Source organism: Ranitomeya variabilis, chromosome 7, assembly GCF_051348905.1.
Source record: "Ranitomeya variabilis isolate aRanVar5 chromosome 7, aRanVar5.hap1, whole genome shotgun sequence".
Taxonomy (NCBI): Eukaryota; Metazoa; Chordata; class Amphibia; order Anura; family Dendrobatidae; genus Ranitomeya; species Ranitomeya variabilis.
The window spans coordinates 7,247,055-7,266,653 of NC_135238.1; the positions used below are offsets into that span (position 1 = coordinate 7,247,055).

The window sequence follows — 19,599 nt, forward strand, 5'->3', positions numbered from 1 at the left end:
TCCGTCTGTCTGTCTGTCCCAGATATTCATTGGTCGAGACCAGCCAGTGGGCGTAGACAAAAGGGCAGGGGAGGCCAGTAAGTATGCACAGCGAGTCCCTGCCCACTCCATACAGGCCCGGCCACAAGTGCTGTAAAGGGGGCGGAGTCGCCATGAGGAGGGCGGAGCAGGCCGGGACCATGGGCACTGTTGGGCCTACCGCCGCAAAAAGCCGGGGACTAAATTAGTGGCAGCGGGTCAAGGCCAGCCACTACAGGCCCGGCCACAAGCGCTGCAAAGGGGGCGGAGTCACCGTGAGGAAGGCGGAGCCGGCCGGGACCATGGCCACTGTTGGGCCTACCGCCGCAAAAAGCCGGGGACTAAATTTGCAGCCGCGGTCAGTGATGACGGCCGCGGTTATTCATGACGGCTGCGACAACAGGAAATAGCGCAGCACATGCGGCGGTGACAGCTGCGGACGGAAGGTGGCTGGGCAATATACTACGTGGGCTGTGCAATATACTACGTGACTATACAACGTGGGCTGGGCAATATACTACGTGGCTGGGCAATTTACTACGTGGACATGCATATTCTAGAATACCCGATGCGTTAGAATCGGGCCACCATCTTGTATATTATATTCATAATGGGTATAAAATAAGTGAACACTCCAGAAAGTCCTCGGAGATCACAGGAAATCACAAGTTCTCACTGACTGTAAACTGAACCCCAGAAATGTCTATGTGGGAAAAGTTTCTAAACTAATTAGATTTACCAGATTCGCTACAATTTGGTAAGGAATTTCCATTTATGCCAAATTAACTTCATGTGTGTCGAATTTCTGGTAAAAGCCATTTATTATGTTCTCCAGACCCCCAACCTTCCTCCTCCTGTATAATGATTGATAACACCTTTATATACAGTAGATAACACAGAATCCATCATTCACAATAGGTGATGTCACAGCTCACCTCCTCCTCCTGTACCATGACTGATAACACCTCTATATACAGCTGATAACACAGGATCCATCATTCACAATAGGTGATGTCACAGCTCACCTCCTCCTCCTGTACAATGACTGATAACACCTCTATATACAGCTGATAACACAGGATCCACCATTCACAATAGGTGATGTCACAGCTCACCTCCTCCTCCTGTACAATGACTGATAACACCTCTATATACAGTAGATAACACAAGATCCACCATTCACAATAGGTGATGTCACAGCTCACCTCCTCCTCCTCTACAATGACTGATAACACCTCTATATACAGTAGATAACACAGGATCCACCATTCACAATAGATGATATCACAGCTCACCTCCTCCTCCTGTACAATGACCGATAACATCTCTATATACAGCTGATAACACAGGATCCACCATTCACAATAGGTGATATCACAGCTCACCTCCTCCTCCTGTACAATGACTGATAACACCTCTATATACAGTAGATAACACAAGATCCACCATTCACAATAGGTGATGTCACAGCTCACCTCCTCCTCCTGTACAATGACTGATAAAACCTCTATATACAGTAGATAACACAGGATCCACCATTCACAATAGGTGATGTCACAGCTCACCTCCTCCTGTACAATGACTGATAACACCTCTATATACAGCTGATAACACAGGATCCACCATTCACAATAGGTGATGTCACAGCTCACCTCCTCCTCCTGTACAATGACCGATAACATCTCTATATACAGCTGATAACACAGGATCCACCATTCACAATAGGTGATATCACAGCTCACCTCCTCCTCCTGTACAATGACTGATAACACCTCTATATACAGTAGATAACACAAGATCCACCATTCACAATAGGTGATGTCACAGCTCACCTCCTCCTCCTGTACAATGACTGATAACACCTCTATATACAGCTGATAACACAGGATCCACCATTCACAATAGGTGATGTCACAGCTCACCTCCTCCTCCTGTACAATGACCGATAACATCTCTATATACAGCTGATAACACAGGATCCACCATTCACAATAGGTGATATCACAGCTCACCTCCTCCTCCTGTACAATGACTGATAACACCTCTATATACAGTAGATAACACAAGATCCACCATTCACAATAGGTGATGTCACAGCTCACCTCCTCCTCCTGTACAATGACTGATAAAACCTCTATATACAGTAGATAACACAGGATCCACCATTCACAATAGGTGATGTCACAGCTCACCTCCTCCTGTACAATGACTGATAACACCTCTATATACAGCTGATAACACAGGATCTACCATTCACAATAGGTGATATCACAGCTCACCTCCTCCTCCTGTACAATGACTGATAATACCTCTATATACAGTAGATAACACAGGATCCACCATTCACAATAGGTGATATCACAGCTCACCTCCTCCTCCTGTACAATGACTGACTACACCTCTATATACAGTAGATAACACAGGATCCATTCATTCACAATATGGAATGTCACAGCTCACCTCCTTCTCCTGTACAATGACTGATAACACCTCTATATACAGTAGATAACAGAGGATCCACCATTCACAATAGGTGATGTCACAGCTCACCTCCTCCTCCTGTACAATGACTGATAACACCTCTATATACAGTAGATAACACAGGATCTACCATTCACAATAGGTGATGTCACAGCTCACCTCCTCCTCCTCTACAATGACTGTTAAGACCTCTATATAAAGTAGATAACACAGGATCTACCATTCACAATAGGTGATATCACAGCTCACCTCCTCCTCCTCCTGTACAATGACTGATAACACCTCTATATACAGTAGATAACACAGGATCCACCACTCACAATAGGTGATGTCACAGCTCACCTCCCCCTCCTGTACAATGACTGATAACACCTCTATATACAGTATATAACACAGGATCCATTCATTCACAATAGGTGATGTCACAGCTCACCTCCTCTTCCTGTACAATGACTGATAACACCTCTATATACAGTAGATAACACAGGATCCACCATTCACAATAGGTGATGTCACAGCTTACCTCCTCGTCCTGTACAATGACTGATAAAACCTCTATATACAGTAGATAACACAGGATCTACCATTCACAATAGGTGATGTCACAGCTCACCTCCTCCTCCTCTACAATGACTGATAACACCTCTATATACAGTAGATAACACAGGCCCACCATTCACAATAGGAGATGTCACAGCTCACCTCCTCCTCCTGTACAATGACTGATAACACCTCTATATAAAGTAGATAACACAGGATCTACCATTCACAATAGGTGATATCACAGCTCACCTCCTCCTCCTACTGTACAATGACTGATAACACCTCTATATACAGTAGATAACACAGGATCCACCATTCACAATAGGTGATGTCACAGCTCACCTCCTCCTCCTGTACAACGACTGATAACACCTCTATATACAGTAGATAACACAGGATCCACCATTCACAATAGGTGATGTCACAGCTCACCTCCTCCTCCTGTACAATGACTGATAACACCTCTATATACAGTAGATAACACAGGATCCACCATTCACAATAGGGGATGTCACAGATCACCTCCTCCTCCTCCTGTACAATGAGTGATAACACCTCTATATACAGTAGATAACACAGGATCCACCATTCACAATAGGTGATGTCACAGCTCAACTCCTCCTCCTGTACAATGACTGATAACACCTCTATATACAGTAGATAACACAGGATCTACCATTCACAATAGGTGATGTCACAGCTCACCTCCTCCTCCTCTACAATGACTGTTAACACCTCTATATAAAGTAGATAACACAGGATCTACCATTCACAATAGGTGATATCACAGCTCACCTCCTCCTCCTCCTGTACAATGACTGATAACACCTCTATATACAGTAGATAAGACAGGATCCACCACTCACAATAGGTGATGTCACAGCTCACCTCCCCCTCCTGTACAATGACTGATAACACCTCTATATACAGTATATAACACAGGATCCATTCATTCACAATAGGTGATGTCACAGCTCACCTCCTCTTCCTGTACAATGACTGATAACACCTCTATATACAGTAGATAACACAGGATCCACCATTCACAATAGGTGATGTCACAGCTCACCTCCTCCTCCTGTACAATGACTGATAAAACCTCTATATACAGTAGATAACACAGGATCTACCATTCACAAGAGGTGATGTCACAGCTCACCTCCTCCTCCTCTACAATGACTGATAACACCTCTATATACAGTAGATAACACAGGCCCACCATTCACAATAGGAGATGTCACAGCTCACCTCCTCCTCCTGTACAATGACTGATAACACCTCTATATAAAGTAGATAACACAGGATCTACCATTCACAATAGGTGATATCACAGCTCACCTCCTCCTCCTACTGTACAATGACTGATAACACCTCTATATACAGTAGATAACAAAGGATCCACCATTCACAATAGGTGATGTCACAGCTCACCTCCTCCTCCTGTACAACGACTGATAACACCTCTATATACAGTAGATAACACAGGATCCACCATTCACAATAGGTGATGTCACAGCTCACCTCCTCCTCCTGTACAATGACCGATAACATCTCTATATACAGCTGATAACACAGGATCCACCATTCACAATAGGTGATATCACAGCTCACCTCCTCCTCCTGTACAATGACTGATGATAACACCTCTATATACAGTAGATAACACAAGATCCACCATTCACAATAGGTGATGTCACAGCTCACCTCCTCCTCCTGTACAATGACTGATAACACCTCTATATACAGCTGATAACACAGGATCCACCATTCACAATAGGTGATGTCACAGCTCACCTCCTCCTCCTGTACAATGACCGATAACATCTCTATATACAGCTGATAACACAGGATCCACCATTCACAATAGGTGATATCACAGCTCACCTCCTCCTCCTGTACAATGACTGATAACACCTCTATATACAGTAGATAACACAAGATCCACCATTCACAATAGGTGATGTCACAGCTCACCTCCTCCTCCTGTACAATGACTGATAAAACCTCTATATACAGTAGATAACACAGGATCCACCATTCACAATAGGTGATGTCACAGCTCACCTCCTCCTGTACAATGACTGATAACACCTCTATATACAGCTGATAACACAGGATCCACCATTCACAATAGGTGATATCACAGCTCACCTCCTCCTCCTGTACAATGACTGATAATACCTCTATATACAGTAGATAACACAGGATCCACCATTCACAATAGGTGATATCACAGCTCACCTCCTCCTCCTGTACAATGACTGACTACACCTCTATATACAGTAGATAACACAGGATCCATTCATTCACAATATGGAATGTCACAGCTCACCTCCTTCTGTACAATGACTGATAACACCTCTATATACAGTAGATAACAGAGGATCCACCATTCACAATAGGTGATGTCACAGCTCACCTCCTCCTCCTGTACAATGACTGATAACACCTCTATATACAGTAGATAACACAGGATCTACCATTCACAATAGGTGATGTCACAGCTCACCTCCTCCTCCTCTACAATGACTGTTAACACCTCTATATAAAGTAGATAACACAGGATCTACCATTCACAATAGGTGATATCACAGCTCACCTCCTCCTCCTCCTGTACAATGACTGATAACACCTCTATATACAGTAGATAACACAGGATCCACCACTCACAATAGGTGATGTCACAGCTCACCTCCCCCTCCTGTACAATGACTGATAACACCTCTATATACAGTATATAACACAGGATCCATTCATTCACAATAGGTGATGTCACAGCTCACCTCCTCTTCCTGTACAATGACTGATAACACCTCTATATACAGTAGATAACACAGGATCCACCATTCACAATAGGTGATGTCACAGCTCACCTCCTCCTCCTGTACAATGACTGATAAAACCTCTATATACAGTAGATAACACAGGATCTACCATTCACAATAGGTGATGTCACAGCTCACCTCCTCCTCCTCTACAATGACTGATAACACCTCTATATACAGTAGATAACACAGGCCCACCATTCACAATAGGAGATGTCACAGCTCACCTCCTCCTCCTGTACAATGACTGATAACACCTCTATATAAAGTAGATAACACAGGATCTACCATTCACAATAGGTGATATCACAGCTCACCTCCTCCTCCTACTGTACAATGACTGATAACACCTCTATATACAGTAGATAACACAGGATCCACCATTCACAATAGGTGATGTCACAGCTCACCTCCTCCTCCTGTACAACGACTGATAACACGTCTATATACAGTAGATAACACAGGATCCACCATTCACAATAGGTGATGTCACAGCTCACCTCCTCCTCCTGTACAATGACTGATAACACCTCTATATACAGTAGATAACACAGGATCCACCATTCACAATAGGGGATGTCACAGATCACCTCCTCCTCCTCCTGTACAATGAGTGATAACACCTCTATATACAGTAGATAACACAGGATCCATTCATTCACAATAGGGGATGTCACAGCTCACCTCCTCCTCCTGTACAATGACTGATAACACCTCTATATACAGTAGATAACACAGGATCCACCATTCACAATAGGTGATGTCACAGCTCACCTCCTCCTCCTGTACAATGACTGATAACATCTCTATATACAGTAGATAACACAGGATACACCATTCACAATAGGTGATGTCACAGCTCACCTCCTCCTGTACAATGACTAATAACACCTCTATATACAGTAGATAACACAGGATCCACCAATCACAATAGGTGATGTCACAGCTCACCTCCTCCTCCTGTACAATGACTGATAACACCTCTATATACAGTAGATAATACAGGATCCACCATTCACAATAGGTGATGTCACAACTCACTTCCTCCTCCTGTACAATGACTGATAAAACCTCTATATACAGTAGATAACACAGGATCTACCATTCACAAGAGGTGATGTCACAGCTCACCTCCTCCTCCTCTACAATGACTGATAACACCTCTATATACAGTAGATAACACAGGCCCACCATTCACAATAGGAGATGTCACAGCTCACCTCCTCCTCCTGTACAATGACTGATAACACCTCTATATAAAGTAGATAACACAGGATCTACCATTCACAATAGGTGATATCACAGCTCACCTCCTCCTCCTACTGTACAATGACTGATAACACCTCTATATACAGTAGATAACAAAGGATCCACCATTCACAATAGGTGATGTCACAGCTCACCTCCTCCTCCTGTACAACGACTGATAACACCTCTATATACAGTAGATAACACAGGATCCACCATTCACAATAGGTGATGTCACAGCTCACCTCCTCCTCCTGTACAATGACCGATAACATCTCTATATACAGCTGATAACACAGGATCCACCATTCACAATAGGTGATATCACAGCTCACCTCCTCCTCCTGTACAATGACTGATAACACCTCTATATACAGTAGATAACACAAGATCCACCATTCACAATAGGTGATGTCACAGCTCACCTCCTCCTCCTGTACAATGACTGATAACACCTCTATATACAGCTGATAACACAGGATCCACCATTCACAATAGGTGATGTCACAGCTCACCTCCTCCTCCTGTACAATGACCGATAACATCTCTATATACAGCTGATAACACAGGATCCACCATTCACAATAGGTGATATCACAGCTCACCTCCTCCTCCTGTACAATGACTGATAACACCTCTATATACAGTAGATAACACAAGATCAACCATTCACAATAGGTGATGTCACAGCTCACCTCCTCCTCCTGTACAATGACTGATAAAACCTCTATATACAGTAGATAACACAGGATCCACCATTCACAATAGGTGATGTCACAGCTCACCTCCTCCTGTACAATGACTGATAACACCTCTATATACAGCTGATAACACAGGATCCACCATTCACAATAGGTGATATCACAGCTCACCTCCTCCTCCTGTACAATGACTGATAATACCTCTATATACAGTAGATAACACAGGATCCACCATTCACAATAGGTGATATCACAGCTCACCTCCTCCTCCTGTACAATGACTGACTACACCTCTATATACAGTAGATAACACAGGATCCATTCATTCACAATATGGAATGTCACAGCTCACCTCCTTCTGTACAATGACTGATAACACCTCTATATACAGTAGATAACAGAGGATCCATCATTCACAATAGGTGATGTCACAGCTCACCTCCTCCTCCTGTACAATGACTGATAACACCTCTATATACAGTAGATAACACAGGATCTACCATTCACAATAGGTGATGTCACAGCTCACCTCCTCCTCCTCTACAATGACTGTTAACACCTCTATATAAAGTAGATAACACAGGATCTACCATTCACAATAGGTGATATCACAGCTCACCTCCTCCTCCTCCTGTACAATGACTGATAACACCTCTATATACAGTAGATAACACAGGATCCACCACTCACAATAGGTGATGTCACAGCTCACCTCCCCCTCCTGTACAATGACTGATAACACCTCTATATACAGTATATAACACAGGATCCATTCATTCACAATAGGTGATGTCACAGCTCACCTCCTCTTCCTGTACAATGACTGATAACACCTCTATATACAGTAGATAACACAGGATCCACCATTCACAATAGGTGATGTCACAGCTCACCTCCTCCTCCTGTACAATGACTGATAAAACCTCTATATACAGTAGATAACACAGGATCTACCATTCACAATAGGTGATGTCACAGCTCACCTCCTCCTCCTCTACAATGACTGATAACACCTCTATATACAGTAGATAACACAGGCCCACCATTCACAATAGGAGATGTCACAGCTCACCTCCTCCTCCTGTACAATGACTGATAACACCTCTATATAAAGTAGATAACACAGGATCTACCATTCACAATAGGTGATATCACAGCTCACCTCCTCCTCCTACTGTACAATGACTGATAACACCTCTATATACAGTAGATAACACAGGATCCACCATTCACAATAGGTGATGTCACAGCTCACCTCCTCCTCCTGTACAACGACTGATAACACGTCTATATACAGTAGATAACACAGGATCCACCATTCACAATAGGTGATGTCACAGCTCACCTCCTCCTCCTGTACAATGACTGATAACACCTCTATATACAGTAGATAACACAGGATCCACCATTCACAATAGGGGATGTCACAGATCACCTCCTCCTCCTCCTGTACAATGAGTGATAACACCTCTATATACAGTAGATAACACAGGATCCATTCATTCACAATAGGGGATGTCACAGCTCACCTCCTCCTCCTGTACAATGACTGATAACACCTCTATATACAGTAGATAACACAGGATCCACCATTCACAATAGGTGATGTCACAGCTCACCTCCTCCTCCTGTACAATGACTGATAACATCTCTATATACAGTAGATAACACAGGATACACCATTCACAATAGGTGATGTCACAGCTCACCTCCTCCTGTACAATGACTAATAACACCTCTATATACAGTAGATAACACAGGATCCACCAATCACAATAGGTGATGTCACAGCTCACCTCCTCCTCCTGTACAATGACTGATAACACCTCTATATACAGTAGATAACACAGAATACACCATTCACAATAGGTGATGTCACAACTCACTTCCTCCTCCTGTACAATGACTGATAACACCTCTATATACAGTAGATAACACAGGATCCACCATTCACAATAGTTGATGTCACAGCTCACCTCCTCCTCCTGTACAATGACTGATAACACCTCTATATACAGCTGATAACACAGGATCCACCATTCACAATAGGGGATATCACAGCTCACCTCCTCCTGTACAATGACTGATAACACCTCTATATACAGTAGATCACACAGGATCTACCATTCACAATAGGTGATGTCACAGCTCACCTCCTCCTCCTGTACAATGACTGATAACACCTCTATATACAGTAGATAACACTGGATCCACCATTCACAATAAGTGATGTCACAGCTCACCTCCTCCTCCTGTACAATGACTGATAACACCTCTATATACAGTAGATAACACAGGATCCACCATTCACAATAGGTGATATCAAAGCTCACCTCCTCCTCCTGTACAATGATGGATAACACCTCTATATACAGTAGATAACACAGGATCCACCAGTCACAATAGGTGATGTCACAGCTCACCTCCTCCTCCTGTACAATGACTGATAACACCTCTATATACAGTAGATGGCACAGGATCCACCATTCACAATAGGTGATGTCACAGCTCACCTCCTCCTCCTGAACAATGACTAATAACACCTCTATATACAGGAGATAACACAGGATCCACCATTCACAATAGATGATGCCACAGCTCACCTCCTCCTCCTGTACAATGACTGATAACACCTCTATATACAGTAGATAACACAGGATCCACCATTCACAATAGATGATATCACAGCTCACCTCCTCCTCCTCCTGTACAATGACTGATAACACCTCTATATACAGTAGAAAACACAGGATCCACCATTCACAATAGATGATATCACAGCTCACCTCCTCCTCCTGTACAATGACGGATAACACCTCTATATACAGTAGATAACACAGGATCCACCATTCACAATAGGGGATGTCACAGCTCACCCCCTCCTCCTGTACAATGACTTATAACACCTCTATATACAGTAGATAACACAGGATCCACCATTCACAATAGATGATATCACAGCTCACCTCCTCCTCCTGTACAATGACGGATAACACCTCTATATACAGTAGATAACACAGGATCCACCATTCACAATAGGTGATGTCACAGCTCACCTCCTCCTCCTGTACAATGACTAATAACACCTCTATATACAGTAGATAACACAGGATCCACCATTCACAATAGGTGATGTCACAGCTCACCTCCTCCTCCTCCTGTACAATGACTGATAACACCTCTATATACAGGAGATAACACAGGCCCACCATTCCCAATAGGTGATTGTACAGGAGGAGGAGGTGAGCTGTGACATGACTGATAACACCTCTATATACAGTAGATAACACAGGATCCACCATTCACAATAGGGGATGTCACAGCTCACCTCCTCCCCTTCCTGTAAGATGACCTTGGCACATGCTCATTAGATATTTCCAGAATAATGTTGTTAGAGGGTGAGACAGGCCCAATGACCGTGTGAAAAAGATTAAAGTTTTGTATTTTAATAAAGATTGTGATATGGGTAAATACATTGCCACAAATTCTGTAACATCCCTAAGGCCTCTTTCACACATCAGTGCCTCCGGTATGTGTAGTGACAGTTTTCTCATGTACTGGAGACAGTGACACACATGTGAGCGTGTTTTCACGGGCCGCAAAATGTGCCACACACGTGCACACAGAGAACAGTTTACAGTGTCCTCTGTGTGCACGGACGGCCGCGGGGGAAGCAGCGCTACTGTAAGCGCTGTTCCCCTGCGTGTGGTGCTGAATGCGGCTTTCATCCATTGTACCCTACTCTGCCTGCAGCAGCGAGAGCAGGGGACAATAAATGAAAGAAAAACCCGACGTGGGGTCCCCCTTATATTTTACAACCAACCCGGCAAAACTCACAGGTGCCGGCTGCTATTCTCAGGCTGGTAAGGGGCCATGGATATGGGTCCCCCAGCCTAAAAACTGCAGCCTGCAGCTGCCCAAAGAAGGTGCATCTATTAGAGTGCCAGAGTCTTTTAATGAAATAAAACAATATACACAGTTTTTCCATCTTTATTCTTCTGCCATTCCAAGCAAAGCCCTCGATCTCCTGTAAAAAAGCCGGATTACTCACCGGTAATGCTCTTTTAATGAGTCCACGACAGCACCCCACATGAGAGAGAGGGATCCGCCCATAGGAACAGGAAACCTACAGAATAAAAGGAGGCGGTCCCCTCTCCTCCTCAGTTTAGTTTACAGAGTATAAAAAGGGAACCGCAAAAGCTTTAGTATTAATTCTTATTCAGCAAAATATCTTAAAAACTCTATACAACCATTATTTGTGAATTAAAGAAAGGGCTGTGCGTAATCAGGGAGGGTTGTAAATGGGTGCTGTCGTGGACTCATTAAAAGAGCATTACCGGTGAGTAATCCGGCTTTTTACCCTTCGCCACGACAGCACCCCACATGAGAGACTTTCAGAGAGTCATTACTCGGGTGGGATTACTGTACTAAGAACAGCTCTACCAAAGGTCAAATCAGAAGATGAAGATAGATCAAGTCTATAATGGTTGTAAAAGGTAGAAGGTGTAGACCAAGTTGCGGCCTTACATATTAGATGGATCGGGACATCCGCTTGTTCCGCCCAGGAGGAAGCCATGGCTCGTGTTGAATGCACTTTAATACCCACTGGAGGAATCTCGCCTTTTGATGTATAGGCCAAGCAGATAGCATCTCTGATCCACCGAGATATGGTAGCTCTCGTGACCCCATGTCCTTTCTTGTGGCCCTGAAAGGAGATAAACAGAGCCCTACTCTCCCTCCATGTCTGACACCTTTCTATATAAGTCAGGATGGCTCTTCTGACATCTAAGGTGTGGAACTTATGTTGTTCAGGGGTTACAGGAGAATCAAAAAAGGAAGGGAGAAATATTTCCTGTGACCTGTGGTAGGTGGATGCTAGCTTAGGGAGGTAAGAGGGGTCTGGTTTTAGGACTATTCGATCATGGAATATCAGTAAGAATGGTGGGTCTACTGATAGGGCCTGGATGTCGCTAACACGTCTGGCTGAGGTCAGGGCTACCAAGAGGGCTACTTTATATGTGAGGACATTTAGAGGTATAGAATCTAGAGGCTCAAATGGGGAGCTGGTTAAGGATTCTAGCACTAGATTTAAATCCCACGGAGGTAGACGGGGAATATGTACCGGGTTACTTCGTTCACAAGACTTAATGAATCTGGAGACCCATCTATCAGCGGCTATATTATATCCATATAGGGCTCCTAACGCGGATATCTGGACTCTTAAGGTGTTCACTGATAATCCTAATTCTCTACCTTTTTGTAGGAACTCTAGAATAGGTGTTATCGGAACCTGATTAGTGAATGGTACTGTATGAAATTCTAAGAATTTTTTCCAAACCCTGCTATATATCAGGGTTGTAGATCTTTTCCTACTTAGTAGCAGGGTGTTTACTAGTTGTTCTGAAAAACCCCTTGAGCTTAGTAACTGCCGCTCAAGTTCCACGCCGTCAAGTGAAGCCCTTTCACTTGCGGGTGGAAAAACGGCCCCTGGAACAGTAGTTCCCTGTCCAATGGAAGAATCCATGGATCGGATAGACACATGCTTTGGAGGCAGGAGAACCACGGCCTCTTTGGCCAGAAGGGTGCAATGAGGATCACCCTTGCACGTTCCCTCCTGATCTTCCTGATCACTAGCGGAATTAGAGACATTGGAGGAAAGGCGTAAGCCAGTCTGAAGTCCCAAGGATGATGTAGGGAGTCCAGCATGTCTGGATGATCCATGGAGTTCAGGGAAGCGAATCTTTCTACTTGCCTGTTGCCTTTTGTGGCAAATAGATCTATCTGAGGCACTCCCCATGCTCTTGTTATTAGTCTGAACACGGTTCTGTTTAAGGACCATTCTCCCTGGCGCAGCCTGTTTCGACTGAGGTAGTCCGCTTTGGTATTTTCTACTCCTCTGATGTGTAGGGCTGTTAGGGATGTAAGATGAGTCTCTGCAAACTGGAAGATCTCCCCTGTGATGGTCATCAGACTTCCTGACCGTGTACCGCCCTGACGGTTTACATAGGCCACTGTGGTGGAGTTGTCTGAGAAGACTCTTACATGTGTTCCTTGAATCTGTGGAAGAAAATAATTTAAGGCTTTTCCTACTGCTGTTAATTCTTTCCAATTTGACGAACATGATGATTCTGCCTGATTCCAGGTATGCTGGACTATGTCATCTTCCATATGTGCACCCCATCCCGTAGGGCTGGCGTCTGTAGTAATTATTTTGGATGGATCTACTATCCACGGTACACCCCCTGAAAGGTGTCCCATATCTAGCCACCAGGCTAGAGATTCTATGACATCTCTAGAGAGAGTTAGTTTACTCTCTAGGTGTCCTTTCCGTCCCTGGGCTGACAGTACTTCGTACTGTAATTGGCGGGTATGGAATTGCGCCCATGGTACAGCCGGGATACATGAGGACTATGATCCTAGTAAGGACATAGCCTTTCTCAGTGTCATGTAGGGGTTTTTTATTGCTTCTGACACCTTTGACTGTATAGTCGTTTTCTTTGCATGCGGGAGGAAGCTTTTTTGACTTACGGAGTCTAGCTGGATCCCTAGAAACATTTGAGTAGTGTCTGGATTCAGTCTGGACTTTTCGAAGTTGATAATCCAACCCAACTCCTGCAGGGATGAGATTGTGTTAGACAACCGCAATTTACATTGAGCCACAGAATTCCCTATCACTAAAAAGTCATCCAGGTAGGGTATTATTAAAGTGTCCCGTTGGCGTAGATGAGCCATTACCTCTAACATCACTTATGTAAAAATGCGGGGGGCCATAGAAAGCCCAAATGGCATTGCTACGTATTGGAAGTGACGAACCTGTCCCTCCAGGATGACCGCTACTCTTAGATACTGCTGGTGTTCGGCATGTATAGGAAGGTGATAGTAAGCATCTTTTAGGTCTATCCCGGCCATGACACACCTAGGGAACAAAAGCTTGATGGTAGAACTAATGGATTCCATTTTGAAAGTGTGGTTACGTAAAAAGGAATTTAGTTTTTTGAGGTTTATGATGGTTCTGAATGAACCATCTGGTTTATTGATCAAGAATAAAGGGGAATAGAACCCCCTCCCTTCTTGATCTCGGGGAACCTCTATCAATACTTTTTTATATAGAAGCGACAGGATCTCTGATTCCATTGCTTCTTGTTGTTGTTGACCTCTTGGAGATGTTACAATAAAAGAATCCCAAGGGATCCTATCAAATTCTAATCTCAATCCGTTTCCAATAATGTCCAGAATCCAAGGACTAGATGTTATCGACTTCCATTTATCAAAGAAATATTTCAATCTACCGCCCACTTCATAATTAACGGTACTTATTACGTTTTTGGTTATAGGATCCGGAAAACAGAGCACCTCTTTGTTTTGGATCCTTTGCTTCCCAGCGCTCCCTTTGTTCAGTAGGTTTGTTCCTGGTGAAGGGGCGCCTCCTGAAAGCTCTCCTGTAAGAGGGAAGGTACTGGTTAGGGAAGCCTTTCTTCCGCTCTCCTGCCTTATTTAAGAGCTCGTCCAGAGTTTTCCCAAATAGGAACTCACCCTGGCAGGGGATCACACAAAGTTTTGCTTTGGCCTGTGCGTCCCCTTTCCAATTTTTCAACCAGAGTGCTCGCCGGGCTGTGTTTACTAGGCCGGCTGACCTGGCTGTTAGACGTAGCGAATCCACCGACGCATCGGCTAGAAATGCTACTGCATCTTTCATTAGAGGGATTTTCGACAGAATTGTATTTCTCGAAGCTCCACTCCTAATTTGTTCCTCCAGCTGCTCTGTCCATACTAGCAGTGACCTTGCAGTACAGGTGCTAGATATGGCTGGTCTGAATGCCCCCATATTAGCCTCCCATGATCTCTTAAGTAAGGCTTCTGCTTTTCGGTCTAACGGATCAGTTAGAGTCCCTGAGTCCTCCACAGGCAAGACCGACTGTTTAGAAGTTGAAGCCACTGCCGCATCAACTTTTGGTATCTTTTGCCAGGAATTAAGTTCTTCGTCACTGAAGGGGTAGCGTCTTTTAGCAGAGGATGGTAAGAATCCTCTTGTATGTTGTTTCTCCCACTCTTTTTTAACCAGCTCCTTAATTGTGGGTATGGCGGGGAAGGACCTTCGTTTTCTTTGTCCTAACCCCGCGAACATGATGTCCTGCGCTGACTTCTTTCCCTTCTCATCTGGGCACCCCATCGTGCTCCTGACGGCTTTAATTAAATTGTCTACACCACTATTTGGTAGACAAAGCCCTCCTTCATATTCCGATGAACTTGGCTGGGACTCCTCTTCATCAGAGGATTTTTGTACTACCTCTGACTCCGAGCTTACTGGAGATCGGGACCTGCTAGGCTGACGGGTACTGGTGCTACTTGTATGGGCCAGACCTTGCATCTCTTCACGAATTATGGCTCTAACGTCGGACGGAGTCATTACGTTTTCTTGCCGTAAGGTCAATACGATGCACTCTGCACATAACCTCTTAGTATATGAGTCCGGGAGGGGTTGCAAACATAAGGCACATTCTCTGTGTTTGGTTTTATGTGTCCTTTTCTTAGTCTAGAGGAAGGGGATATAGGAGGAACATATATCAGCATATGGGAAGAGACTCTTTTAAAACTCACCCAGTGAAGCTGACAGGTACTGGTTCTGGAGGCGGATTCTTTGATGAAAGATCCTTCTGTTTGGTGGCAGATCGCTTTTCCTGGGATCGATCTCCACTTTTAGTGCTGCTCCTGGCGCTTGTCTCCTTACTGGGAGACTGCTCTGTTGCAGATAAGTGCGCTACATCGGCCGGTGAAGCCATACTTACACACACCGGCCGACGCTAGCGCTGCACTTTTAAATCTGGCGCCGAATCTCCTGCCTCCCCGGACCCAACCCGGAAGTGCTCCAGCGGCTTCCGGGTTAGACGCGCCGCTCCTCCTTACCATGCGGCGGCTACTGGATAAGAAGCCGGCCGCTGAGCGCGCGCGTCCTCATGGATCCGGGCGGCCCAGCGGCACCGAACCCGGACCATGGCGATGATCAGACGAGGGGGGAGGCTGCAAACAGTGGCTCCCCCGCCGCTGCCTCTGGTACCGCAGCCCCTGCCGTTCCACCAGAGACCGACGCAGGCGGGTGCATGGCCCAGGAATCCTCTTGACTGCAGGTACTTCGGGCTCCCATAGAAACAGGAAACCTAAACTGAGGAGGAGAGGGGACCGCCTCCTTTTATTCTGTAGGTTTCCTGTTCCTATGGGCGGATCCCTCTCTCTCATGTGGGGTGCTGTCGTGGCGAAGGGTAAAAATGTCAAGATAATAAACCAACAATATACCATACCTGTCCGGCATACAGTCAGTCCCACAGAGTAATCCATATCTGGGGTATATAAAGTTTACAACCGGGAGCGCTGCTAATGCGACCGCTCCTGGCTGTAAACTACTGGGGAATGAATGAAATACTGGGAGCGGAGCTTCAGAGACTAGCGGTGACGTCACCAAAGCTGCGCCCCCTGCCGACCTGAACTCAGATGAACTCTTCAGCGTGGGAAAATGCCAGCGCTCCCGGTTATAAACTGTAAATTCCCCTAGATATGGATTACGGCATGAGACTGACTGTACGCCGGACAGGTATGGGTATATTGTTGTTTTTTTATTTTATGATTTATTACAGGAGAACGATGGCTTCGCTTGGAGTGGGAGAATAATAAATTTAATTAAAATACTTTTTCTTACTGTGTATATTTTATTAACCCTTTAACAACTGTAGGGTTAGCAATGGAGAGGTGTCTTATTGACGCCTCTCCATTACTAAGCCGGCTTAATGTCACTTTACAATAGGAAGGTGACATTAACCCCTCATTACCCCACTTGCCACCGCTACAGGGCAAGTGGGAAGAATCGGTCAAAGCTCCAGAATTGGCGTATCTAATAGATGTGCCTTTTCTGGGCAGCTGCGGGCTGCTGTTTTTAGGCTTGGGGGGCCCACATCCATGGCCCCCTACCAACCTGAGAATAGCACCCCGCATCTGTGAGTTTTACCTGGTTTATTGTAAAATATAGGGGGGACCCCACGTCGGGTTTTTCACTCATTCATTCTCCCCGGCTTGCACTGATTGCCGGCCGAGCAGAGTAGAAGAAATGACAGCCAGCTTCAGCACCACATGCAGGGGAACAGCGCTTACTGTAGCACTGCTTCCTGGCGGCCGTCCATGTGGTCCTGACACACAGACATGGATATCTCCGGTACCGGTTTTTCTGGTACTGGAGATATCAGGAGTCAGGAAGTGTGAAACCGGCCTAAGACTGCGTCCGCTCGCCCGTTATCAGGAATAGCATTTGTGCTGCATTCTACACTAGAAGCGCAGAGGATGGATTTATGTCCCGTGCTTCCATCTAACGCTGTGCAATCTCCCCTGCGGGATCACGAGCCGCAGAACGTCAGACTCTCGGAAAGCAGCACAAATACACTGCCAGCAAAAACGGCAACTTTGTTTTAGACGTGAAATACAATAAACACAGAAAATAGAAAATGTTCCAATGTCCAGAATTCCCCCAGGATAAGGACAGGTTGCAGGACTCACCGGGCAGGTGTCCCTCTGGCCATCCGGGTACCCGGCACAGATGTGGTCACTGTGGATGACGATATTGGGGTGATACATCCGGTAACAGGACTCCCTGCCGATCAGCGGGAGCATCACCTGCTGGAGGGTCCTAGGGAACGGCAGACGTCCTACAGGGACAGGAAAGATGTAAAGATCAGCGCTCCGGTGGCCCTGGCACGAGACTCAGGTTAGGGGTGAATGCTCTCTAGAACATGGAGCCGCTGGCTATAAGAGCATTATAAGGCCAGGTGCACACAATCCAGAGGTGGCAGTGATTTGGAGGTGGTGCATGTCCGCTGTGTCCAAAGCGCTACCTTCTATTGAACGCAGGGGAATCCTCCGTGTTTACTGAGCCACGCAGAGTGACTGCCTCCATACATTCTATTGATCACATTTCTGTAGGAAACTCACATCTCAGCAAGAGAAATAGACACGCTGCACTCTGGAGAGACGCGCCACATGTCTGTCTCCGCGGGTGAGCCACCGACGTCTGTGCACACACAGTGGACATGGGATTTCTGTAACATGTGAACGCTGCACAAGTACTGCAGCGCTCAACCCGCAGCGACTCCTGATCGTGTGCACATACCCTTATAAGAAGAGCGAGGTACGGGGAAAAGTAGGACTTAGTGATAAAACTCACTGCTGATAAAAGGCGGAGTACCACCCAACCCTCATAGAGTAATAGGGGAGGCCAATGGTGGTACAGTGACCGCAATCACCACTGCAGGGTGAGGGGACACAAGCACCATCCCAAGGTTGTGCTCGGATGTCATAAGGCCGGTGGTGTCTGCTCCTGGATTGCTGCCCGTTGGCCAGATACAAGGTCTGAAAGCAGAGGGCAGGCGGGTCCAGATCAAGGAGCGTCGGATCACTGTTGGGCAGGTTCTACTTTACATTGTTATCTGTGGCACATTGTTTACGTATATCTGCGGTTACTGCACAGTTTGGGTTATGGAGGTTCTGAGTAGAGTTGAGCGAATTTTTCTGTTCCAATTATGATCGTCAGCGAATATTGTATTTGAAATATTTACAGAACGCAGCCGAACGTCATTGGAGTCAATGATAGTAGAAATAAACAAATATGTTTGGAACCGATTAAATTCGGCACGAGTATAGCAAATTCAGATTCAGTGACTGATTCCGGTAATTATTCTGCGGCCACATATAACAGCCTGTAAAGAGCTCCATCATCAGAGCAATTCAGAATAGAAACCATTATG

At 45.2% G+C, this 19,599-nt stretch overlaps 1 protein-coding gene across 1 annotated transcript in view; it reads right to left on the bottom strand.

Annotated features, from left to right (window-relative positions):
- LOC143785248 (transmembrane protease serine 9-like) overlaps positions 1-19,599 on the bottom strand; it is a 91,305-nt gene that overhangs the window by 47,627 nt on the left and 24,079 nt on the right. Inside the window, exon 9 of the mRNA XM_077273974.1 lies at positions 18,356-18,504. Coding sequence (XP_077130089.1) covers positions 18,356-18,504 — 149 coding nt within the window. The remainder of the gene's footprint in view (positions 1-18,355; positions 18,505-19,599) is intronic.